Consider the following 26,018-nt stretch of genomic DNA (forward strand, 5'->3'; position numbering starts at 1 on the left):
GGCGGACTACAAGCCCCATGATGCCGCGGGGCCCAGTGATAACAAGCGCTGCCCAGGGCATCCGCGTCCCCCTCCTCTCTCCCCCGCATCCCCGCATCCCCGCATCCCTAGCCGATCGCTCGGGCTGAGGGCCCGGCTATGCAGCTGCGGGGTGCCGGGGGCCGCGGGCGCGCGTCCCTGCGGCGGCGGCGTCCCTGGGGCCCGCGCCCCGAGCGCCCCCGCGCCCGCTGCGGGCGCCTGCTCCCTCCGCCGAGCGGCGTCTTTGTGCGCGGGGGTGTGGGAGGCAAGGCGCGAGTCCGCGCCGCGCCGCCGAGTGCCCGCGCCCTCCGCGGGCGGGTGGGGGCCTCTCCGCGTCGCCCGCCGCCGCCGCCTCGCGAGGACGCCCGCGGCCCGCGCCGCCCGCACCGCGCCACCCCCGCCCGCCGGCGCCGCTCGCACATGCCCGAGCCGCAGCCCTGCGAGCAGGCAGCGCCGGCCCCCCGCCCCGCGGCCCCGGGCCCCGGCTCTGGCGCCGTCCCTCCTTCCGGGCCGGGCGCCGCGGCCCCGGTATGAGGAGCGGGCGATGATCCCCGCCAACGCCTCCGCCAGGAAGGGGCCCGAGGGCAAGTACCCGCTACACTACCTCGTGTGGCACAACCGCCACCGCGAGCTGGAGAAAGAGGTCCGCGCCGGCCAGGTAAGAGCGCCGTCGGGGCGCCGCGAGGACCCCACGGCCCGGCAAGCCCGCCCGGCTTGGGGAGGGGGCGCGGCGCGGGCTGTCCCGCCCCCCTGGCGAGTTTGCAGCGCTTCTTTGTTCGCCGGCGCCGCATTTGTGCTGTTGACCTGGAGAGGATGATGGGAGCGGCCCCCGCTCGCTCCGCTCCGGCCCGGCCGGGCGGTCCACACGTGCTCCGAACCCTCCCTGATTGGGGTAGGGGACGCCCTGCCCCTCCTCCGCCGGGGCAATGAGGGCTGCGGGGAGGGGCTGCCGGCTCCATCAGAGCTCCACGCGGTGGGAGAGTCCGCTCCACTCAGGCCGGCAGCAACACCTCCCGCGTGAGTGTGCGGAGGTGGCCTGCGTAGGCAGGGGGTCACAGGTCAAGGATCCGAGACTAGGCCGGGACACTCCCAGGCGTGCCTGCCCCACCCAGTGCCCTCTACCCTCTCCACGAGCGCTTATCTGTTTGCTCACTCTGGGCTGAACCCCTGAACGCCGCCGACCCCAGCGCCTGCTCAGGAATGGGGAGTGAAGAGGGAGAGCCTCTGGGGTGAAGCCCTGGAGGGCCTTGTCCAGGTGCTGAAAGGCGCTCTCCTGCCCTCTGATGCTGGGCCTGGCTTCTAGGTGCTGAGGAAGCCGGGGCCCCACTGACCCCCGACAGGATTTGAGGTTTTGTACACACAGCGGCTCCCTGGTTCTCTAGTATTGAGAATGGGTGGGTCAGCCAGCCTTGGCTGGGCGGTGGCCTCCAAGAAGATATTATCAGGGATGGAGTCTCCTCGCCATTCTTCAGGACAGAGGCAGGCAGGCACAGGTCACAGTTAATTCCCAACTCTGCCCTTGGGCCCAGGTGACAGGCAGGCTCTCCTGGCAGAAACGACTTGCCCTCCAGGGTGGGGAGGCAGGAGCCGGAGCTGGGCCCAGCTGGCCCTGGTGTATCTCCATTGAGGCCTGCAGACTTGGCCTGGATCTGCGATCCTGGGGCCATGGACTGGGAGTGGTTTCCTCAGGCGCTGCCCCTTGGGGAATATGCCTTTTGAGGGCCACTTCCTGAGTCACAGGAAGTTCAGTTTGAGGAGCTGTCTGCTTCCCAAGGGAAGAGTGAGGTGGAGAGCAGGACATCGCCAGGCAAGCGAGGTGAGGGTCGGCGCCTGTCTTCTCGTAGGCCTCCGGGCCCTCAGAACTGCACGACACCCGGCTGTGCGTGGCAAGCGCAGGAAGTGGTGGGGCGGCCTGAGCCTTCACCTCTGGTTGGGGTGTCCGCTTCCATTCTACCTCCACTTCCACAAGGACGCTTCAGGTTGCTCCTCGGACTGGTAAAGGAAGCGAGGTCAGAGTGGTAGCTCCTGGGGATAAAGATGAACAAACCAGGCACATCCCACGCCCTCCCAAAGACCCCAGTTGTGCTGATGCAAGTGTGAACAGGGAAGCAGTGTGGTGTGCAGGGTGCTAAATCAGTTCAGCCTCTTCTGGCTTGTCTCTGCTTTCCTCCCCTGAGGGCAAGAGAAGACACAACCCTGAGGGAGGGTACAGCTGGAGGGATTTAAGTATGACCTGAGAGGAACTTCCCAGTGGGATGGTTGATGATTGGCTGAAGAACTGTTAGGCAGAAGGCTAGTGGCTGAATGTCCAGAACACCTTGATCGTGCTCCCTTGCCCAAGAGGAGGGTGCTTTTTTCCTTGCAGAGACTGGAGAGAGGCAGAATGCCTTAGAAGAAAAGGCCATTTCACCCAGGCCTTTTTGATTGATAGTCCTTGGGTCAGCAGTCCTCTTGCTGGGGTGGGGTTGGAGAGGGGCGCCAGAGCCTGCTGCAGGTAGGGCTCCTTTGGACCACTGAGTGTGGTCCCTTCAGGCTGCTGCAGGAACCAGGTGTACCCCAACCCCACCCACTCATCCCCTTACCCTGGTGAATTTGTGTCTTCCTGAAATGTACACTGCCTGCCCTGATCCCAGCCCTGAGGGGATACAGGGCACTGGTTGAGGATAAACCCTTCTTCAGCCACAAAGGAGCCAGATCAGTCCTCTCCTTTGCACCAGGGTGCCAAGAAGGGAATGCCAGTCAGTCTGGGTGGGAGAGCCCCCAGGCAGAGTTTCGACTCCAGGACTGACCTGGACGGAATCCTTGCATCCAGATGTGCATTGCTTAGTTCTCCAGGCCTCAGACTCGCTAGGAGAGCTAAGGATGCCCCCTCCCCAGGCATTTCCTGCAGGTGAGGGGTCTGGGGGTGGCCACCTAACATCCTAATGAAACCCTGTCAACCCCAGGCATCTCATCTCGGGGTCCCTGATCTCTGGTCCTCTTGGCACCCACTGTCACAGAAAACAGCCAGGCTTTCCTCAAACACACAGCAGCTGGGTTTCCCTGGTCTTCATTTGGCATAGCAGTCTCCTCTTCACTCCAAGAAAGCCCCACAGAGGCCCTCCCATGGGCAGGCTGGGCAGTGCTGGCCAAGGAGGAGGGGGATGGCATCGCAGCCTTCTGAACAAGTTCACAGGGGCTGGCGGCAGGGTGTGGTGGGGAGAGGGAGGTGCTAAGCAGAGGTTTTTTGAAGGGAGGTGTCCATGATCGCCCCTAGCCGATGTCCAGCAATACAACGGTTGCTGGGTACCCTGCTTTCTGCCATGCACCTGCTCTGCCAGGCTGGGAGGGGGCAGGAGGTTGTAGGGTAACGGATGTGCCAGCTCTCCCTTAGCTGGCATGAGGCCTGAGGTCCAGACAACTGGGCATGGCCTTGGTTCTGGAGCTACAAGTCCCTGGGCTTCCCTGGGGGTAGGTGGTGGAGGTTAGCCGGGAATAGCTCCCTGTGGGAGGGCCAAGGAGAGCAAGGTTCTTGGGCAGCAACCACTCTGGAGGGGACTGGATGGTGGTCCTAGGGGAACGTTTTCTTTCTTCTGGCGGCCACCTCCACCATAGTCCTCCTTCCTGATTTCCCCAGGTCATCTCTCTGACCTGACACCCCGGTGAGATTGGGATTGTGGGGCCCCTGGATGCTCAGACAGAGGCTGTCCCACCCAAGGTACCTGTTGTGACCAGGAGCACCTGTGATTGCATCTCCTGGCAAAGTAGGCAGTCCCCGGTATAGGCTGTCACCACAGCTGATGAGCTGGGAAGCTCGGGAAAGGGAGCCACAAACCCTCGAAACCAAAAATCAATGTGTCTGGGATGAGGGGGAGGGGCTGCGTGGGGCAGAATGGAGGGGGACTCAGCAGGTGCCACCCCCACGGGCCCAGCTCCACTGTCCACGGGGAAGCACCCTGCCTCGCTTCCCGTTGAGAGAGCTCAGGCCCACCTGGTGGGAAAGCACAGAAGCGGTGGTGGCCACACCAGACTTGGGCTGTCCTCCCTGGGGTGGGGGTGGAGCAGGGAAAGGAGCCCATCTGCTCCTCCAGCACCTGCGTTTACTGTGTAGCGCTCTTATAAGATTTCACCTAACAAAAAGACTTGCTAATGCTAAACAACTTCAAAAAATACTCTGCAAGTGCACGTGGGTTCAAGGAGTGTCCATGTGCAAATGTGCTGGCATCTATGTGTGTTACACATGAGTAGAAGCCTGCAGGCTGGAGGGCAGCTGGACACATGCCCTTGTACACTCGGGTGCACATGTACTGTGCCTGTGGATGCAGGAGCGTGTGTGTGTGTGTGTGTGTGTGTGCAGACGGGGGCCTGAATGGAAACAGGGAGACTCTAGGCCCAGGGAGCCTCAGCTCCTAAGCTCGAAAGTCCCTGCTTGGGCCTCCAGCTGACGCTGGCTGGGGTGCAGAGCTTCTATCCTCTAAGGGCTGGGGGTTGGGTTTCATGGGAAGCCTTTTCATTCCAGCAATTAAACAGCAGCAGGCCTTTGACGAGGAAATTAATGAATTCTCCCACCTGGGCCCTCGGCAAGGTGCCGCTTCCACCGAGGGCGCAGCTTTGAATGGGTGCAGGGGATCTTCTTTGGAGCCTGGCTGACAGTACACAGGGCTCACCGTGGCTGTGGAACACACCGGGGCCCTGGGGACCCTGGGGAGTGCTGCCAGGAGAGCTCCGGAGGAGCGGGGGTAGGGCGGGCACCCCTTTCTGGCCTGTACCGGCCTCTGCAGCCTGGAGCCGAAGCACCTGAGGGAGGGGGAGGCGGGCGGCATCTGGAGCCCTGGGGCTGGCCCTGCTGGCTCCCTGGGGCCTTGTTAGCAGCAGCAGCAGCATCTGGGGCAGGGCCGGTGGGAGGATGATGGCTCAGCTGCGGCCCGTTGGGAAGCCCTCCTCCTGACACCCCGGTGACCCAGCCCACTCGGGATCTGTGGATGCTGCCTCACTCCTATCCCAGGACTCAGGATTCCACCCAGGTTGGACCCTGAGGGGCCCAGCTCAACCTGTAAGAGGCAGAGAGTAAATAATGCTTTGCCCTCCTCTCTGGGGAGCTGGTGGACTCCAAGCTACAGCTCAGAGGGCACAGGGGCTGGGCACAGTTTGGGGTTTGTTTTTTTTTTAGTTTTGAGGCTCCTTGTATATTTAAAGACAAAGAAATGCCAACAGAAGGTTATACAAATTATATAAATCACTTAAAATGTTTTATTTTTGACAAAGGAGTTCCCTACCTCCCTCACCTCTGCATCTCACCCCCAGAGGCAACCACTTTGAACTCTTTAGGCAGTTCATTTATTTGCCTCATACTATAAACAATATACTTCTACAGCTATTTACTAGCTAATCAATTTTACTCTTTACTGCCTTGCCCTCCTTCCCCATGTCCCTTAAAAATAGTCATCTAGGCATTTGCTTAATAAATATTTATGAAGCACCCATTATGTGCCAGACACTGTCCAGAGTTGGGGATATAGCACTGAACAAAACAGACAGTTCTTTTATGGGGCTTACATACAGTCTAGGAGAGGGAGACAGTGAAGAAATAAGCAGGCAATTTAATGCTGAAAGAGAGCTGGAGCAGAAGGGACAACAGACAGACAAATAGCAACTGTCACTTGAGCTGGCTTGTCAGGGACAGCCTTTCCAAGGAGGTGACATCTGAGCAGTAGCCTTAATAAAGTGAGGGAGGAAGCTTTGTGGCTACCAGGACCCAGAAGAAGATGGTTCCAGGGAAGGCCAACATGCCAGAGTGGAGCTTGGAGAGATGGGAGAGCATGTGAGTTCAGAGACATTCAGGATTCTATCCTCAACTGCATGGGAAGCCACGGAGAGGTTCTGAGCTAAAGGGCATCGGGACCTGAGGAATAATATTTTACAGGTACCTGTGATGGGCCCTAGAGAGAACAGACCTAAGGAACCGAGAGACGAGTGGGAGGAATTAGGTGACAAGACAGGGTGGCTACGACCAGGAGGGTAGCCTGAAGGTGGTAACAGCTAAAATGACTCTGGATCTATTTTGAAGGTAGAGCCTATAAGGTCAAATTTTACTGGTGGATTAGATATGGAAGGTGAGAGAAAAAGAGAGAAAAAGTCTTCCCTGGAAAAGGAGTGACCTGAGGTGCTGTTTACTGTGATGGGGGAACTGGGACGGGGGAAGCTGTCCAGGGACAGCTGGAGTGGCGAAAGCAAGGGAAAACAGCACAGGTCAGAAAGTCCCGTTCTGTTTCATGGATTCAGTTTCCTTTTTGTATTTTTCTGAGGGTGTAAATGACTGTCCCTGCCTCCAGTTTTCTGTTTCCTGCATCGACAATTGTTTCCTCTGTTTTTAGCACCTATCTGCATGCTTTGGTATCTTTCTTTCATGTTGGGCAGCTTTCTGGACCGGCAGTGTCCGGTCACCCTTGGCAGCTAGGGCATAATTAAGGATGGAGACGTGGAGCTTATTAATACATGGGTGCTGCTCTAAGATGACTGGCCTGCTTATTGTTAGGATCCCCAAATGTCTGTACCCAGAGGTCTTTGGTGCCTCTGGTTTCTCCAAGAAAGATTCCTCCACTTTCCTGCTAGGGGTGGGATGGGACAGTGCAGCGTGCAGCCTGGCTGCCAGTGATGAGGACTTCAGGCAGAGTGGGGACTGGACTTACACTGTTCATCAGTTTTCAGTCTCATGACCTCATCCTCAGACCAAGTTCAGTATATATCAGGCTCAATTTATTTAACATTTATTTTTATTTATTTATTTGGCTGCATCGCGTCTTTAGTTGTGGCCCACTGGATCTTTGATCATTGATTAATAGATCCCTCACCGGGGATCAAACCCAGCCCTCCTGTACTGGGAGTGCAGAGTCTTAGCCACTGAACCACCAGGGAAGTCTCTCAGGCACAATTTCTACAGAGGATAAACCCCCTGGCATCCCATGGAGAGAAGCGGGGGCAGGGGGCATCTCCCAGCTTTACAAAATTGGGGAGGGAACCAGGGGTTCTAAAGTTTAACCAGGCCCCCCAGTATTCAGTTCTGAGCCTTTCTCTCACCTCTGCTGTTCCCACTGCCTGCATGCTCTTCACCTTTCAAGGGTGCTAAGTGGGGGTCTCTAGCTTGACTGGGGTTTCCCTCTGTGAATGGCTGGGTTCTAGTACCCTTTCTTCCCCTAAGTCAGTTGTAATGCTCCGGCCACTTTCTTGTGGGTTTTAAATATTTTATTGGCATTATTAAAAAAAGAAAACATTTATTTGGCTGTGTCTTGTCTTAGTTGTGGCAGGTGGGATTTTTGCTGTATCACGCAGGATCTTTCATTGCAGGGTAGCTGCCTCGAGGGCTGTGGGATCTTAGTTCCCCAATCAGGGATCGGACCTGAGACCCCTGCACTGTCAGGCAGATTCTTAACTACTGAACAACCAGGGAAGTCCCATGTTTACCTTCTGAGGCAATCTTCATTCCTTTGTGTAGATCTAAGTTTCTATCTGGTATCATTTTCCTTCTACTTGAATAACTTCATTTAACATTTCTTACATTTCTTACATGCCTTCTGGTGACAAATTCTCTTAGTTCTTATTTGTCCACAAAAATCTTTATTTCCCCTTATTTTTGAAGTATATTTTTCACAAGATATTGAATTCGAGGTTGACAATTCCCATCCCCTCCCCGCCCCCAGCACTTTAAAGACTTCATGCTATTGTCTTCTAGCTTGCATGGTTTCTGATTTTAAAAAAATGTAGAATTTCCTGTATTCGTCCTTCCATACATAGTGTGTCTCATTTCTCAAAACGCTTTTAAGATTTTCTTTTTATCACTAGTTTCCAGCATTTGATTATGACGGGCCTTGGTGTAGGCTTTTGGGTATTTATCTTCCTTGGGATTCATTGAGTTCCTTGGTTCTGTGGATTTGTCACTTTATTAGTTTCTGCAACAAATTACCAGACAGGGTGGGTTAAAATAATAAATTTACTCTCTCATCATTTTGGAGGTTGGAAGTCTAAACTCAAGCAAGATACCCGCACCGCTCCCTCCAAAGGCTCTAGGGGAGAACCCTTCCTTGCGTCTTCTAGCTGCCTGTGGCTCTCGGCGTTCCTCGGCTTGTGGTTGCGCCACTTTAGTCTCTGCCTCCTCTCACATGGAACGTCTCTCTGCATCTTACAGAGACACATAAAACTGGATTTAGGGCCTTCCTGGATAATTCAGGCTGATCTCATTTTGAGATCGTTAACTGTATCTGCAAAGACCCTTTTTCAAAATAAGGTCACATTAATAGGTTCTAGCAGTTAGTATGTAGATATATTTTTGGGGTGTTTTTTTTTGGTGGGGGGGATGGCACCAGTATTCAACTCACTACAGTAGGTTGTTTTGTTGTTGTTTTAAATGGAATTTGGAAATTTTTTGGCTATTTCTTTAAATTTGTCTTATTCCTCCACTTCCTTTCTGATCCTGTGGGATTCCAATTATACATATGTTAGAATGCCTTATAATGTCTGACAAATTGCTGGGGCTGTTTGAATGTTTTTTCAGTGCCTCTTTTCTCCTCTGTTCTTCAGCTTGTATAGTTCTGTGGCTGTATCTTTAAATTCACTTATTTTTATTCTGAAGTGTCTAATCTGCTATTAACTCTACCCAGTGAAAATTTCATTTCAGAACGTTTTATCTCCTAATTTTTCCTTTGTGAATGTTGTTTTTCTTTAAAGTTTTGAGCACATTGAGCCATTCATCTTTATTATGTCAGAATGTTTCTATTAAATGATTTTTCTCCTGATTATGGGTCATATTTTCCTACTTCTGTGCATATCTAGTAATTTTTAACTGGACGTTGGACATTGTAAATGCTGTGATGTCAAGCATCGGGATTTTGCTGTCTTCATTTAAAGGAGTGTTAGGCTTTGTTCTGGCAGCCTAATTTAAGTTACTGGCAAAGCAATTTGATCCTTTTATTTTTTATCTTTATTAAAATTAGGCCTAGGTGGGTCTTTCAGGACAGGCTGGGGTTGCAAAGAGTTGGACACAGCCTGGTATCTGAACAACTTCTAAGGTATAATCCTTCTTTTGAATACCTCTCTATTGAATACCCTGGGTAATCAACAAGAGTTCTCTACTCTAGCAGGCTGGAGCTTGAATGCTTCCCTGCTATGGCTCAACTCTGAGAATTTTTTTCCTTGAGTCTGTTGTTTCTTTTCTGCCTGGTTTTGTTCAGTTTCACTCTAAAAATGTGAAGTTTAATATTTAGCAAAGACTCAAAAGAACCACATGCAGATTTCTGGAGCTCTTTAAAAAACAAAACAAAACAAAACATAGCTTACTTTTTCCTGGAACTCTGCCCTGCAAGTTTTAACTCCCTCAGCCTCCCTGCTGCTATCTCTCAGCTCCTCAGTGGACTACCAGGCTCTGCTGGGGATTCTCCTCTCTGAATGGCTCTTTGGAATATTCCTCCAAGTAGAGACTTAGGCAATCATAGGTCCCACCTTGTTTTTCTTACTTGGGGGATCACAGTCCTGGACTAATTGTTGCCTAATATCTGAAAACAGTTATTTCAAGCAATAGTTTTCTCTGTTCTGGGTGGGATGGTAATTTCAGTTATTTATTCATGTCGGCATAGAAGCCTTTCCCTGGCGTTTTAATCAAGTTTTGGGGCAGAGAAGAGTAGTTACATGCATGTGGTCAGTTCACATATTTAAACAGAAGTCCTAGTCTCCTGAAGTGTATCTAAATGTTTATATTTAATAAACATATGGTTTTATCACCCAACAAAAATCTCATGCAATATAACTGCTATTCACAAAACAACAGGATTTATTTTAAAAAATGTTAGTGTCCCATAGGCACAGGACATGGATTTGAAGGTGTACCATGAACATAGTCTTTTATTCCTGGTAATGTATCATTGCAGCTGTGCTAAAACCTCACAGTGATAATGTCAATGATCTAAACTGGTGGCCCTTCCTGAAGGTGTGGTCTTAGACACCTAGGACAGGCCTCAGGTGCCCTCCCTGGCCAGTAGCCTCTCTAGATCACCCTTCAGCCCCAAGCTTACTCATCATAGGCAAACCACCGGACCTTGGAAGAGTGAGCCCAGTCAGGGCACCTAGGTGAACTGGAAAGGAAGCTCCTCCCCTTCTCACAGTTACTTCCTGCCCTGTCCTGCAAGCCCCTTTCCACTTGACCCCAGCTCATTGTGCCTGTCTCTCCCATTGCTTTCTGAGACAGGCAAGGCAGGACAACTAGGTGATTGCTGCCTGCCTAGAGACAGATAGCTCATCGCTGTATCTTCCGGAGGCCTTTCCACACTGCCTTGATTCCATCATTAATGGAATCCTGAGGCAGGCTTAGATGGGCTGCCTCATGACGTGACCAGGGCAACCGCTTCACCTCCTCCAGGTGGACATTGAGCAGCTGGATCCCCGGGGGCGGACTCCCCTGCACTTGGCCACCACCCTGGGGCACCTCGAGTGTGCCCGCGTGCTCCTGGCGCACGGCGCAGATGTGGGCAGGGAGAATCGCAGCGGCTGGACAGGTGGGCACCCCTGCTCGCTTCCACCCCACAGCCTGGGTCTCCCGGCACCATATCGTCACCTCTGGTTGGCTGCAGGGAGCCCTAGGCAGGGTCCTGCCCTGTGACGTTGCCCACCCCCCCACCTCCACCCCCAGTGCTTCAGGAAGCTGTGAGTACCCGGGACCTGGAGCTGGTGCAGCTGGTGCTGCGGTACCGGGACTACCAGCGGGTGGTGAAGCGACTGGCGGGCATCCCCGTGCTCCTGGAGAAGCTGCGCAAGGTGAGGGCCAGCTTCTTCGCCTCCCCACCGTGGCCCTCGAACCCTGTCTCCAGTGCAGGCGTAGCCACTCTCCTTTTCATCCTCCAGGCCCAGGACTTCTACGTGGAGATGAAATGGGAGTTCACTAGCTGGGGTAAGAGGGACTGCCAGGGGCCTCTCGGGTCGTCTCCCGCCCCAGGGCTCTTGCACTTGCTGCTCCCCTGCCTGGAGTCTTCTTCCCACTGCACGCCCCTGGCTCCCTCCCACCTTTTAGTTCTCAGCTCAACACTAACTCTTCCTGAGGCCTTTCCACGCTGCCTCCATTCCGTTATTAATTCCTTCACTTTGTAATGACTGGCTCATTTGTCTGTTTGTTACCTGTCATCCCTTGCTAGAAGGTAAGCTCCAAGATGGCAGGGGTCCTGTCTTGTTCAATGTTGTATCCCCAGCGCCTGGCACAGAGGAGGTGTTTAATAAATATTTGTTAGAAGACTGGATGCAAGATTGAATGAATTAAATGGTGAATACTAGGGACTCAGTGGTGGCTGACTCATGCCTGTCTCCGACTTTAGGTTGCTCCTATCTGAGTGACTGTGGTCTGCATTTGTTGGGGGTTGCTGGTTGGGGGAGAGGTTACTTTCCCACCAGTTCCCTTACCCATTCCCAGACACACCCCTGACCCCCATGTTCTGGGGTTTGGTGCGCCAGGCAAACTGAAGCCACCTCTGACCTTCTCATCCACTCAGTGCCCTTGGTGTCCAAGATCTGCCCCAGTGACACCTACAAAGTGTGGAAGAGTGGACAGAACCTTCGGGTAGACACCACACTCCTGGGCTTTGACCACATGACGTGGCAGCGAGGGAACCGCAGCTTCATCTTCAGGGGCCAAGGTCAGGCAGGTGGGAGGCAGGGCCAGGTGGGGAGGCTGGGGACACCCCCACGTGAGCCCTGACTCCCTGAGCTCTTCTGGGGCTGGCAGACGCGAGTGCCGTGGTTATGGAGATTGACCACGACCGCCGCGTGGTGTACACGGAGACCCTGGCTCTGGCCGGGCAGGACCGTGAGCTGCTGCTGGCTGCTGCACAGCCCACGGAGGAGCAGGTGCTGAGCCGGCTCACTGCACCTGTCGTCACTACGCAACTGGACACCAGGAACATCTCCTTTGAGAGGTAAGTGGGCGTGCCTTGGGAAGGCTGGAGCCAGCCTGGTGGGTGCCCCCTGACCTAGACCACTCTGCTTTCCCAGGAACAAGACAGGCATCCTGGGCTGGCGCAGTGAGAAGACCGAGATAGTGAATGGGTATGAAGCCAAGGTGAGGTCACAGTTCCGAGGTGCCAGATCCACCACACTCTTGCCTACAGTGAGCGGGACAGGGGCTTCCTGACCAGTTTCTAAGCCTTGGAGGTACAGAGACAATACAGTCTGGAGGGAAGAGCCTGAGACTAACAGGCAACTGATGAGAAGAGCTGGCCTTTACTGGTCCACCTAATACTACATTCAGGCTTCCCTGGCGGCTCAGGGTAAAGAATCTGCCTGCCAATACAGGGGATGCAGGTTTGATCCCTGGGTTGGGAAGATCCCCTGGAGAAGGAAATGGCAACCCACTCTAGTATTCTTGATTGGGAAATCCCATAGAGAAGCCTGGTGGGCTACAGTCCATGGAGTTGCAAGAGTCAGACATGATGTAGCAAGTAAAACAAAAACATTACATTCACGTGCAATGCTCTGTTTTGACATTTTAAATGTATGTGCATGTATGTATGTGTGTCAATTGCACACATGTACACATGTCTATGTACATATGTGTGTATATCTCACACACACTCATTTAATCCTCACAACAACACTTTAAGGTAGGTGCTTTTATTATTCCCATTTTACAGATGGTTTACAAAAGGTTGATTTTAATCAACCTTTCTATGGTTTCCCATTTAATCTTCACAACAACTCTATGAAGTAGAGTACTGGCCCATTTTATGAAGACAAAGCAGAGGCTTAAAATGATTAAGTAACCAGCACAAGGTCGGCCAGATCTGCTGGCTGACTCCAAAGCCAGGCCTTCACGCCTGAGCAGACTGTTGAGGGAGGTCTCCCACAGTCACTAATGGGACCCTCACATCACCCACGTGGGGTCACATGGTGAAGAGGCTAACCAGTGCAGGGTTCTATGTTGTTGCTGTTTCCTCCTGGAGGCCTTCCCTGGTTCACAGGCTAGGTTATGGTCTCTGCTTTTTATTCCCACAGTCCTGTGCTTCTCCATCTAGAGGACATGTCACACTGGGTTATTACCATCCACTGTCTTCTTGTCTTTTCAAAAAGACTGTGAGCCTCAAGAGGACAGGGATCATGTCTGGCCATGCTTGTTCATCACTGTATCCCTGATGCCTGCCTCAGTGCCTGGCCTAGAAATGGTCCTCACAAAATGTCTGTTGAATGAATAGGAAAATGAATGAATAACTTCATATAATTACTTGCCCAAAGGCCTGGACTGGAACAAACGGTACCTCCCTCCCCTGATCATTCCTTAAAGGAAATGTCTGTGATGCCCTTGGGGGCCGGGCCAGGGACAGAAGTACCAAAGCTGTCAGTGAGTCCTTTCCTCGTCTGTCCCCAGGTATATGGGGCATCCAACGTGGAGCTCATCACGCGGACACGGACAGAGCATCTTTCAGAACAGCACAAGGGCAAGGTCAAAGGTAATCAGGCAGAGGTGGGTGGGGGATGGGGAAAAGGGGTGTGGGGAGGAACCAGCTCCATGAGCCCCTCTAATCAGTATTTCCTCTGACACACTAGCAAGAGTCCGGATAGCTTACTCAGGCAAGTAGGCTTCAATTAAAATGCCAAACCCTAGTGATTGGTAGTGGCTGCCTAGAGTGCTGATAAGATTCTAAGGCATCATTTGGGCTCAATGGGAAGGGATGCTGTAATTGATTACTAATATCTGCACTGGATTTGTGGGTGGGGGGATGTCACGTATACTATCAGCCATTCCAGTCTAATAGGACACACCGGAGGCAGGAAGACATGGGCCCTGCTGCTAATTCTCTGTGCCCGCTGATACTACACCTGACTCTCTGGGCACCAGTTAGTCTGTTTAAAGTGGGAAAATGGAATTCCCACCTCACAAGAGAACAAAATGAAGTTACTACGGAAGCCCCCGAAGGAAAACACACACATGCATACCCCCAAACTGCTCCCAGGTATTTTTTGTCCAGTGTCACAGCCTGAAGAGTGACATTTGGGGAAGTCTCTCCTGAGCCCCAGGCCTACTTTTATTCCAGCTGCCCCTGCCCCCTTGGAGTCCTCAGGCACCTCCAGGTGAAGGTGCCTGCCTGAGTGTGTGGTGTGGGTGAGCCACCCTCCCTCCCCACCAGGGACCAGCCTCCTCCCTGGGTCTTGGGTGCTGTCCCTTCTGAGGGGCTGCAGTGTCCTCTGAGACGTCGTGTTTCTCGTAGGTTGTAAGACACCTCTGCAGTCCTTCCTGGGAATTGCTGAGCAGCATGGGGGCCCCCAAAACGGGGTGAGTGTGTGCCAGGGGTACCCCTGTGTAGAAGGGCGTGGATGGGGATCAGGAGGAGGCATCCTGTGTGGACTTGCTTTCTTTCCACAATGCCCAAGGCCCTGTCGGCTCCACAGTGGTGGGGAGTTGGGGGGAAAGGAGACAGATTTGGGGCTTGTAATACCAGGTGGCTGGCCTGGCCTCCGGAACTGAGAAGGGCTCATGAGCTCCTCCCTGTGTGGTACAGACCCTGATCACTCAGACCCTGAGCCAAGCCAACCCCACTGCCATCACTGCAGAAGAGTACTTCAACCCCAACTTTGAGCTTGGAAACCGTGACATGGGTCGCCCCATGGAACTGACCACCAAAACACAGAAGTGAGGGCCCCTGCTGGGGCTGGGCAGGGCTGGGGGAGGGGTCGTGGCTTCTACAATGGCCCTCACCCTTTGGTATCTGCGGGGTGGGGGGCAGGTTCAAGGCCAAGCTGTGGCTGTGTGAGGAGCATCCCCTGTCCCTGTGTGAGCAGGTGGCCCCCATCATTGACCTCATGGCCGTCAGCAACGCACTTTTCGCCAAGCTCCGGGATTTCATTACCCTGCGCCTGCCTCCGGGATTCCCCGTCAAGATTGGTGAGGCCTCTACTCTCGTTCCTCTTGAGCTGCTCTGGGGAGAGTGGGGCTTCTTAGGAGGTTAAGAGGGGGTACCCATGGTGGGAGGGAGTGGGTGGGGGTGGCGCCTGATGGGTTTGCTCATCCTCAGAAATTCCGATTTTCCACATCCTCAACGCCCGCATCACCTTCGGGAACCTCAATGGCTGTGACGAGCCGGTGCCGTTGGTGAGAGGCAGTCCCAGCAGCGAGACCCCTTCCCCAGGCAGCGACTCCTCCAGCGTCAGCAGCTCCAGTTCCACCAGTGAGACCCCGAGCCCGCCCTCACTCACTACCCCCACTCCCCTGGCCCCCACCAGCGCTTTCCCGGGGAGCGGGCGGGAGGGGGCGGTCTGGTCCACTCTGACCCCCTCCCCGCCTCCCCGGCCTGGCGCCCCCAGCCTCGTGCCGCGGCTGCGAGATCTCCCCCGCGTTGTTCGAGGCCCCGCGCGGCTACAGCGTGCTGGGCGGCCAGCGAGAGGCCACCACCCGCGAAGACGACGACGACCTGCTACAGTTCGCCATCCAGCAGAGCCTGCTTGAGGCGGGCAGTGAGTACGACCAGGTGCGTCCCCGGAGGCCGCGCGGAGGGTTCCCCACCGGGACCACGGCGCTGCCCCCACAGCTAACGGGCTCAAACCGCGCCCCGCAGGTCACCATCTGGGAGGCGCTCACCAACAGCAAACCGGGCACTCACCCCATGTCCTACGAAGGCCGCCGGCAGGACAGGTCGGTGCCCGCCTGTCCTGAGAGGGTTTTGAAGCGTCTATGCCCCCACCCCCGCCTCCACACACATAGAGAACACGACCGGGACCCTGTCCACAGCGCGTCCGGCCACTGCCAGCTGGGCAGCCCCCCGCGGCCCAGAGAAACCACGGTCCCCTCATTGGGGACCCTGCTGGTGTCAAGGTGGCGTCCTTTCCCAACCCAAAGGCGGCCTGAGAGCTTTCACAGATCCTCTGGTGGGTGGCGAGGCCCGCGGTGTCTGAGGGCCTCCACGCTGCCTCCCGCCGCGCTTCTGGGCAGATGGGCCCTAGACGTCTCTTTACCTGTCCCGCAGGAGCGCTCCGCCCACGCCGCAGCGCCAGCCCGTACCTCGCGCAGCCCTGGCGTCGGTCCCCAGCCCTCGGCCCAGCCCGCGCCCAGGCCCGGGCGGCCACGTGTTCCGGAGCTACGACGAGCAGCTGCGGCTGGCCATGGAGCTGTCCGCGCAGGAGCAGGAGGAGCGGCGGCGGCGCGCGCGCCAGGAGGAGGAGGAGCTGGAGCGCATCCTGCGGCTCTCCCTGACCGAGCAGTAGCGCCCTCTGCCGGGCGCCCAGGCCATGCCCCGCGGAACCCGCCCCGGAGCGAGGACCGCCCCGCGCGCGCGCTCGCCTAGACGCGTCTGGAGACCGGAGGGGTCGCCTCGCGGGCGCAGCGGTGCACCCGTCAACCGACGGGGAGGGGTTCGGCCCGGCCGCGGAGTACCTTTCCGGGCCAGGGCCCTGGAGGCAGCTGGTACGGCCCGGTTCCCTTGCTTTGCTGTATCCTGACCCCCCTCCCACTCTTCTCTCCTGGGCTCAGACCGATCCACGGGTGGAACCAGGCGGTCCTGAGGGGGAGACGGTCCTGAGAGAAGCAGGGTCCCCGTCCTCTGCTCCTTCTGGCCGGTCCTCCTTTCTGCTCACTGACCCCACTCCAGGACACTGCCCGTGAAGCCTTTGCATCCCCAGGGGGGATGCAGCTGAGCTCCCCACGTGCTGTGTTGCCGCTTTGTCCCAGACACAAACCAGCACGTCCAGGGCCCAGCCCCTCCCCCACCCCCGCATTTCAGCGTCAAGTGCACTTAGCGGGGTGCCAGGCTCCCCCAGCCCCCACACCCCTCCCGGGTCTCAGGGTGGTCCCAGCTTCTCTTGGGGGTGGCCAGAGGTTGGAGTCCCCATCCCCAAGGCACGTTTTTGTGATCAGGGAGGAGGCTAGGTCTGGGCAAGGCCTGGCTCCCTCGTGGTGTTTTGGCGAATGAGGGGCATAGTGGGTGCGGCGCAAACACAAGGCAGGGGTCGCCCAGGGCCGTGGCACCACTACCCACCCCTTCCCACCAGCTGCTGCTAGCCCTCTGTGGTTGTGCATCCCACTTGCCCCACCCAGGGGCTGACTCTAAAACCCTTCATCCAATGGTGCTAACCCCCGGCTCCCCTCTGCCCCACCCCACCCACCCAGAGAAGCACAGACCCCGCCTGGGGCAGGGGCCCACCGCACACCCTTGTCTGGGTTCTCTCGGACTGGCCTTCCTGGCTCAGCCAGTGAGGCTCAGAAGGGACACAAAAGGGATGGAAGAAAAAGAACAAAGAGAAGCTGTTCCTCTCACCCCCTTCCCTGATGCCAGGGGCACCAGACTGATTCTGAGGCACAAATAAAAGAGGCTTCAAACCCGAGGTTTTTCCTACCTGCCTTTACTGGGGAAGACTGCCCACCCGCAGGCTGAGGGTTCCTTCTGAACCTCAGAGTGGGGAGGGCTCTGAAGTAAGAGGGTGTCTGGTGGGTCCTGAGCCGAGGGTTTCATCTGTCAGGGCCTCCAGGATTCTGGCGGTGGCATTTACAGAGGCTGGGGGTCTCGCATCCCCACCCATGCAGGAGGCAGAGACTGAGCACTTGGTAAATGTTTCATTCAGAGCATCTTGTTTTCCTCCTAGAGTCAAGGCCACAGCAGAGTGCTGGGAGTTGTGTGTGTGTGTGTGTGTACAGCAGAGGGCTGGGAGGTGTGTGTGTGTGTGTACAGCAGAGGGCTGGGGTGTGTGTGTGTGTACAGCAGAGGGCTGGGAGGTGTGTGTGTGTGTGTACAGCAGAGGGCTGGGGTGTGTGTGTGTGTACAGCAGAGGGCTGGGAGGGGTGTGTGTGTGTGTACAGCAGAGGGCTGGGAGGGGTGTGTGTGTGTACAGCAGAGGGCTGGGAGGGGTGTGTGTGTGTACAGCAGAAGGCTGGGAGGGGTGTGTGTGTGTGTACAGCAGAAGGCTGGGAGGGGTGTGTGTGTGTGTACAGCAGAGGGCTGGGAGGGGTGTGTGTGTGTGTGTACAGCAGAGGGCTGGGAGGGGTGTGTGTGTGTGTACAGCAGAAGGCTGGAAGGGGTGTGTGTGTGTGTGTGCAGCAGAGGGCTGGGAGGTGTGTGTGTATGTGTGTGTAGTGGAGGTGGAACCTGCTTCCTTTTGCCAGTTTTCTGGTTGGTGGGGAGAAGGAAGGGAGCCCTCTGCCATGGACTAGTGGGTGTAGCCCGGGGGACCGGCTCTACAGCCAATGTTTGTGTCTGTCTGTAGAACTGGGGTGGCACCCGTTCAGTTGACCACTCAGGGTGGTGGGGTCAAGTGAGCTGATTAGAGGGAGAAGTGTAATTTTCCCCAGTCTGGGGAGACCCGTCGAATCGCTACCGCTTTGAGGTCAATCTCAAGCTCCCCACCATCTCCAAGCATTGCGCTAACACTAAGCACTTCTCTGCCCTGGGCGAGGAACAAAGGGGACACTGCCTGCGGTGCAGCACCATTGCTGAGGCCCTTCCAAGGCCAGCTCCTGCCTAAATCCGGGATGAGGTATGCAGCCAGGCGGGCGCCAGACGGACACAAGTCTCTGCAATTGTCCAGAACTCCCGCGAAGGGCGGAGTTCCCTCCCAAGCCCCCGCCCAGGCCTAGGGGGCGGGGTGTGGAGCTCGGGACCCAAAGCTGGGGCCTGCGGGTGTGCTGGCGCTCCGCCCCGATGTGCCTCCTGGCTTGGACCTCCCCGGTGGCACTGCGCTAGTCCGTGCCGTCCACCAGCTCACACAGCATGTTCTCCAAAGACGTGATGCGCTGCTCCTGAGCCTGCACCTGCTCGCGCAGGGCCTTGATCTCCTCCAGCAGCGTCTCCAGGGTGTGTTGCTGCGGGACGCAGAGGACCGGAGAGGTGTTGGGCGCGGGGCCGTAGGGGGCTGCAGATTGGGCCTCGGTGGAGCCGGGCGGGGCCTTACCGACAAGGGGGCATTGCTGGCTGACTGGCTGCGACGAGGGCCAGAGGGCGGGCGCACGTCCAGGATGTTGGGCTTGGTGACCCGCAGCTCGCGGTGCTTGGGAGGCACGTAACCATCCCTCAACGAGATGAGCACGGGGTCGGCGTCCTGACCTGATAGCCATTCGTCTGCTTCTAGGGCCGGCTCGGGGCCCGGAGTATCTGGATAAAGGTCGTCCTGGAACAGGTCTGACTGCGGGGGTAGGGAGACAGGAGAACAAGCGCAGCGTCCGGCCTGCTCCGCTCCCTTCCGCCTCGGAGCTCTGCCCAACCCTCTCGCGATCAACTCACCTTGCGGGGCACAGTCATGACGATGGGTTCACACTTTCTTTCGTGCAGCTTGTAGAACCTAAAAGGGAGCGGGGATCAGCAACCGCTCAGGCTCCCACTCCCTTCACTTTGGCTGGGGACCAAGGGGGATCGCAAAGAGTCGGACACGACTGTGCGACTGAACTGAAGGGGTTAGAAGCCAGCACTTGCGGGGCGCCTACGATGCACAGCACTTTAAACACATCCAACTGGTAAAACGCCTCTGAGAGGGTGTTTATCATCCTTAACAGGTTAAGAAACTGAAGTTCAGAGAATGTCAAGCGTGTAGCGTTGTGGCTGGCACTGGAAACGAGTCTGTTTGACCCCAACCTCCCAACCCAGCCCACTCCTTTCCAAAGATTACACGCCTGGGGAAGCCCCCGCATCTTCCCAGATGGGACGTGGGGACAGAGGCAGGTGAGCAGGAAGGGCAAAGCTGCTGACCGTGCGATCTCGCACTTGCTGACATCGAGTCCCCGCTTGGGCATGAAGCCCATGCCCCTCTGCGGCTCCTTGCTGCTGAAGGTGTTCAGGTAGTGCACGAAGGGCGGTTCCTCAGTGATCTCAAAGTACCGGATGCTGCTGTCGCCCTGCAAAGCCAGTCGGTTCAGAGCCGTATCGGGCAGGCCCCCCTCATCTCCGTCCGGCCCCTTCTCCCCTCCCGGCCACCAGCACCTTGCCGCACAGGTAGACGATGCTGGAGTCGGCATCATAGAAAGGCAGTAGGACCCCGTTGCTTGTGTCCATCTCCTGCAGCGCCACTGGCTCCTCGAAGTTGTTCTGCCCAAGCACAGGAGGCGTGAACCGCTAGCCCCAGCCTGCCCTCGGTGCCGCTTCCGGATGCCCCCAAGCTCCTGGACGCTGCCTGCCCTCCCTGACGCCCTCGCACTCCCAAGGCAGCTCTGGTGAACGAAACTGCAGACCCAACCTCTGGACACCACTCCTGGTCCCCCGCACCTAGACCCCTGTGCCGTCGCATGCAGTCACCGCAAACCACCCCCAGGGACTCGGCATCACCAGGTAGGGGCGCCAGCGTGGGCTCCTTCAGGCGACGCAGCAAAACTGGGCAGAGGGGTGGGTGTGGGGTTGGCAGGCGCTGCCAAGGGGGCAGCAGCCTCCAGCCCTGTCCAGGTGGGCATGCCCTGCGGGTGGGGGGCGCCTGGCCCCTCCCCCGTGATGCCAGTCCCCGGGGCACACACCCCAAGCGTCCAGCTGCGTTACCGGGTCCCACAGGCCCAGCTCTCGCTGGCTCATGCGGGTGAAGCCCGTGGTGAAGATATGACCCTGGCGCGTGAAGACGGCCCGCATGGGCCTCATTCCCTCGTGGGCCGCAAACCTCTCCTGGGGAGGGGGGGAGGAGACAGGGGGAGGCGTCACCCAGCTGTCTGCCCTGGGAAGCCTGGAGGGCCGGGCAACCAACTTGCTGACTTAGGTGTGAGGGCGGGGGCGGAGACAAAAGGGGCCCTAAATATTCAGTTTCCTGGGGTCCCCCTGGGTGGCCCCAGGCCTGGAGAGCGCGGGGCGCGCACTCGTCTCTGCAGATGCTGAGCCCTTAAACGCCCTCAGCGCAGGGGAGATGTCTGTGGGCTTCCCCGGAGCGCGGCCAGGCTCTTCCCAGACCGGAGCTCCCCGCTCCGCTTCGGCTCTCTTGGACGCGGGCCACGGCCGGGGAGGGCGCTCCCAGCTGACCCAGCGAAGGAGTGAGCGCGTGCGGCCTGGCCTACCGGGTCCCAGAGCGCGAGTTGCCGCTCACTCATCCTGCTGAAGCCGGTGCTGAGCAGCTTCCCGTCTGTGGTGAAGACGGCCCGCAGCGGGCGGGCGCCCTCGTGAGGCCGGGCTCGCTCCTGCTCGCGGGGTTAGTGGGTTAGAGCGCGCACGGCTCCGCCCGGCCCCGCCGCGCTGGACGCGCCGACGGGCAGTGTCCCGCGCAGCCCGAGCCCCGGGTTAGATTGAGGCTGGTGAGGCAGGTGCCACCGCCCTCGCAGGCCACCCAGCTGGGACAGACAATGCACGGGGATGGCCCCCAACCCTCCACCCGGCTGGTCAACTAGGTTGGAAAGGGGCCTGCCTGCGAGCCAGGGTTGGGTCCAGACACGGGAAGAAGGCGTGCCGGCTGGGAAGAGAGGGGTCCGGGGGCTCAGGTTCATGCAAGGTCTGGTGGGAGGATAGAGTTTGCAGCTTCTCCCCTCCTCAGTCTCGAATAGGGCAGCCCTCATCTGGGCTGCTGAGATGCAGGGAAGGGGGGAAACAGGAGCCGGGCAGAGACCAGCGGAGCTAGGGGCTTACTTAGGGCAGGAGGCTAAAGGGAGGACTGGGGTCTGGGATCGAGGTGGAAAAGGTGAGCGCTGGAAGCAGGGCTCAGGGGAGGGCGGGTACAGAGGCCTGACAGCTGCCCCCTGATGTAGGGGCTGGGGAGTGGCCAGGCCAGGCACTCACCGCCACCACCTGGCCCTTGCGCGGGTCGATGATTCGCAGGGTCTTGTCCTTGCAGGTGGTGGCTAGCAAGCTCCCGTTGGTGTTCCAGCACACGCTGTGGATGACGTCTGGGTGCATGTCATCTAGACTCAGGAGCACCTCCCCAGTGCCCACGTTCCAGATGATGATCACATTGTCACCACCTGCCCAGAATGGCCAGACATCATCACCTGGGCCCTGCCTTTGCCACTCCCACCCCCTCCCCCGCCCCCGATCTATGGTAGGGACCCCTCCCTAGCCCCCCAGACCTGCACTGAGCAGGACATTCCGGGCAGTGGGGTGCCAGGAGAGGATGCCCACACGTTTGGAGTGGCCCTCCAGTGTGATGATGGGCTCTGTGATGTTGCGCACAGGGGTATAGTCTGGAATCTGCCACACCTGGGTGGAAGGAAAAGGCGTAGGGTAGGTGGGATGAGGAGCCAGCTTCATCACTGCTCCTCCCCTACTTCCTGGAGACGGAAATGGCAACCCACTCCAGTGTTCTTGCCTGGAAAATCCCATGGACAGAGGAGCCTGTTCATGGGGTTACAGGCTAAAATTTATGGGGTCGCAAAGAACAGGACACGACTGAGAGATTTCACTTCTTCCCCTAATCCCCCACCTCCACCGCAACTCCACCGGCTAGAGGGCAGATGCAGGACAACATGAGATGGTGCCCGCCGGGGCACGGGAAACTGCTGGGAGCCAGGAGGGGGCGCTGTCAGCTCTCCAGAGACCTCCCTACTCCCCTGAGCAGGGAGACTTCAGAACACTGCCCCCCTGCTCTTCTCGCTCCAAGGTGGCCACGGCTATAATTAGTCCTAAGCAGTGCATTCTGGGAGGGGGTGGGCATGTAGCTGAAAATAGCCTGGGAGCTGGGCAGGGCAGGTCCTGGCACTCAGCACCTCCCTTACCACCTTACACAGCACAGGTGAGGCCGCCCTCCCCGCTTCCCCTGCCCCACAGCCCAGGAGCATCCACCCGGTGCCTACCATGATAGTGGTGTCATCTGAGGCACTGGCGATGACGTTGTCATTGTGTGGGCACCAGTCAATGTCCAGCACAGGGGCAGTGTGCCCAGTGACCAGTGGGTAGTTCTTATCCACTCGCCCTGTCTGCAGGGGTCAGAGAAGGAGATATGGGGCTATTCTCCTGTGTTTTCGGGGGGGGGGAGTGGACTTGTTTACATCTCAACTGTATGTTATCTGTTGTCTCTGCAGAACTCACCCCCTCTCTGCTCCTCCAAACCCAGACAGCCTACTTCCTCTACTTCCCTGAAGGCAGAGTCTAAGTCATTTAATCAAGGAATCAGAGGCAGAGAGGTAAGATAACTTAGCCAAGGACACACAGTAAGATACTGGTAGAGCCAGGACTTGACTTCTCAGTCCAGTGCTCTTCCAAGAACACCTCCTTGGAGGACACTGTTCTTGGGCCTGTCCCCTGCACCTGAAATATCTCTGGGAAACCCCTGATGGACTAGGTCAAGGTAAGGTTATATGCAGTGCAGGGCTGTATAGCTCCTTCCTAGCTGCACTGGGCAGATCTCTCCCTAGTCACTGGCTTTACCTTGGAACCACAAGCAGCAGGCACTCCTCGTGCCTGCCTATCTCCCAACCTGAGCTGAGGCCCATCTATTTTTAATCTTTATGGTATGTTTGTGGGGGCTCTGAGGCCTTTGCAGGGGCTGGCATCGACCCAGACCAGGCGGCAGGGAAGAGGGGTGGCTGTGTGGCACTGGAATGGTGGTTGTACTGGGGGAGGGGGTGGCTCCCACTGAAATTCGAGCCCTGGGGATGGTGTCCTTGGATGGCGTCTGCATTGTCTTGGAGTGAATCACTGGCTATTGTCAGGCCTCATCCTGACCTTGCCACCTGTGGGGCCTCTCTTAACAAGGTGTAGAGGCCAGAATCCAGGTTAAGGTCATGCCGTGGAGTGGACAGCCTATGGGTAGGGATGGCTGAGGGCCTTGAGGCTGCTCAGTAAAGGTGATGGTCATTGCTTGGCCCCCATCCCTGGAGTACTGGGGGCTCTGGCCTGATATGTCATGTCCCCCTGCCTTTTGCTCTCATTCTACCTCACTGCAAGAACCAGAAAGGGGGAGGCAGCCAAGGATTCTGGATAGAGCCTGACCCTGTCCTCACTGTGCTTCTCTGGGGTGTGATTTAATCCAGTAGTCACCCCGGGCTGGGTGCAAAGATCCAGAGGCCAGAAACACGAAGGGGGGCGGCATCAGGAGAACAGAAACAGAAGCCAGCCAGGTCCTGACTCCACTGCTTCCAACTATCTATCACCCCCTCCAGGTCCCTGCTGGATACAAGGTGCTGCATGGAGAAGGGATGGGCTGTGGGTGGGTGGGGACCAATGTGATGCTGCTGTTCTGGGAGGGGTGAGGGAGCCTCCCAATCGGTCCCAGAGCAATTGGGGGATAGGGAGCAGTCAGTCCACCTAGACTGTCCTGCCAAATTAGGAATGGAGCTAGGTGAGAACACAGGCTGCTGTCCGGAGTCCCCAGGAGTCACAGTCGGTGTCCTCCACCTGCTTCCTTCCCCTCATCCCTCACCTTGGCCAGAGGCAGGACGATGAAGGCACCTCCACCCCCAGCCTCCACAATAATGGCCAGGAATTTGGGGTTGACGGCACAGAAGGAGCTGTCCCATGTGACCTTGGACACACGGATATCCTCGTAGGCCTGGTCAGCCTTTGCTGCCTGTCCAAACACGTGGCGGAACTTGCTCTGCCGAACCACGCGCCGGCTCATAGCTGGGGGCAGAGATGAAGGATCTCAGTGCCCAGAAATGCTTTTGGTCCTTAGTCCTGTAGCTGTGGGAGGGAGGAAGAGTTGGGGGAGTGGCAAGTGAGAAGGATTATCTTGCCAAGAGTCAGGTATAAATTAATATAGAGTCGGGTCCTAGAAGCAAGGCGTTTTCTTCAAGGTGATTAATATATGGGAGTTCTTCGCTTAGTTCGAGGGACTTGGATTGGGGACTTGACTTCTCCTTAGAGACCGGCCCTTAGACTGGGGCCAACAGTGGAAGCTAACTGGGCCTGAAAGCTTCCTGGACCTTCAAGCGGTTTTGGGAGGAGCCTCAACACCAGGCTGCCCTCCGGCTGCCAGCCTTGGGTGAGCATCTCTTCACCGAAGTGTTTTATCTCCCAGAGGCGTCTTGTCCAGAATCAGAGACTTCCTGGCTTAAGGCCATTTGAGGGGCTAGGACTGCAGCCCCCCAAGATTCTAAGTTCAGCATCTCTGGCATAGGTTAGGCGAATGGGGTTTGCCTTTTTCTAAAAATTTGCCAAGGAGTTCCTCCTGTCAGCTAACCTGAGTCCTTCCTGCCCCTGTTGTCCTGAGTTTCCTCCCATGCTGTCGGGGGTCGGGTGGGAGTGGGAGGAACGCGCCGTAAGGTAGATGTCCTCCTCCCACCCTTCTCGCACCGGCTTCTCTTAAGAGGCCCTCACCACGGTATTCTGGCTTTTGCCCGCCATACTTCAGTCCCACTTCTCCTCTGGGTCCTCTCTCCTGCTAAACTCTTGCGGCTGGTGTCCTCGAACCCCTCCCCAGGCCAGAGCCGGATTTTCAGAAGTGGAATGGGGAGGGTGAGGTGCCTCTTCTCCCGCTAGGAGCTTGCACTCAGCTCTTCCCCAGGCACCACACCGAGCGCTTCCCAAGCCGCAGCCGCTGCCTCCAGCCCCTCCCCAGCACCGGGCATCCTTGTGCCCTTCAAGCCGCTTCTGCAGCCCCCGGCCTCAGGCCCTGCCTCCGGCCTCCCCGCACCCTCCTCCGGCCCCAGCACTGCGTTCTTGCTAGACGAGGTGTCTGCGCCCTGAGGGCGCGCGGGCCGCTGTCCGGCCAAATATAGACGCCAAGTCCGCCCCGCCCGGGACCGAATTTGGCGGCGGTGGCGGGGGCGGGTGGAGGGAGCGCAGACCTCTGTCCCCTCCAGACACCCCGCCCGCTCCACTGGCTGCGGCGGCGGTGTTGGGGGGGAGTACCTGGTCCTGGGCCGGCCGAGGGGTGCTCACGCTGCGACTTCTCTGCGGAGGGGCTTGGCGGTGCGCTGAAGGCCGAGGGAGGCGTCAGGGCGCCGGAACTGCCTCTCCGGGTGTCCGCGGCGTCTGGGGCCCGGGCGTTCGGCTGCGCGCCGGCCACTGCCTGCGACTCCCGGGGCCGGGCGCCGCTGCAGTCCCAGCTGCCGCTGCCATCAACCTGCGGAGGCGGGGCCTTCGGCGGGGGCGGGGCCACAAGGCCCCGCCCCTCCAGCGGCGGGAAAGTCGAGCGCCGAACAGGCTGCGCGACTCGTCTGTCGGCCTGTGAGAAGCGTC

General features: G+C 57.5%; 2 protein-coding genes across 8 annotated transcripts; one reads left to right on the top strand and one right to left on the bottom strand.

Annotated features, from left to right (window-relative positions):
- Positions 1-562: 562 nt before the first annotated feature.
- On the top strand, positions 563-16,221 carry ANKRD13B (ankyrin repeat domain 13B). Its single transcript, XM_068978123.1, has 15 exons — positions 563-676; positions 10,403-10,538; positions 10,673-10,797; positions 10,885-10,930; positions 11,523-11,666; positions 11,756-11,945; positions 12,022-12,088; positions 13,391-13,472; positions 14,232-14,296; positions 14,523-14,653; positions 14,748-14,905; positions 15,036-15,188; positions 15,325-15,488; positions 15,576-15,652; positions 15,984-16,221. The coding sequence occupies exons 1-15, from the start codon at positions 563-565 to the stop codon at positions 16,219-16,221; spliced, it is 1,890 nt and encodes a 629-aa protein (XP_068834224.1).
- Positions 16,222-18,212: 1,991 nt separating this feature from the next.
- Positions 18,213-24,456, bottom strand: CORO6 (coronin 6). Of its 7 annotated transcripts, none has more exons than XM_068976867.1 (10): positions 24,259-24,456; positions 22,691-22,813; positions 21,968-22,097; positions 21,681-21,862; positions 20,466-20,585; positions 19,920-20,024; positions 19,689-19,834; positions 19,227-19,284; positions 18,898-19,128; positions 18,213-18,808 (listed from the first exon to the last, which is right to left on the bottom strand). In XM_068976867.1, the coding sequence occupies exons 1-10, from the start codon at positions 24,454-24,456 to the stop codon at positions 18,686-18,688; spliced, it is 1,416 nt and encodes a 471-aa protein (XP_068832968.1). In that variant the 3' UTR covers positions 18,213-18,685. The 7 variants fall into 7 exon arrangements, with proteins under 7 accessions (XP_068832968.1, XP_068832969.1, XP_068832970.1 ...); XM_068976868.1 differs by lacking the exon at positions 20,466-20,585 and adding an exon at positions 20,969-21,088 and having other exon boundaries at positions 18,213-18,858; positions 18,927-19,128; XM_068976869.1 differs by lacking the exon at positions 20,466-20,585 and adding an exon at positions 20,969-21,088.
- Positions 24,457-26,018: the final 1,562 nt, after the last annotated feature.

Source organism: Capricornis sumatraensis, chromosome 8 (assembly GCF_032405125.1).
Source record: "Capricornis sumatraensis isolate serow.1 chromosome 8, serow.2, whole genome shotgun sequence".
Taxonomy (NCBI): Eukaryota; Metazoa; Chordata; class Mammalia; order Artiodactyla; family Bovidae; genus Capricornis; species Capricornis sumatraensis.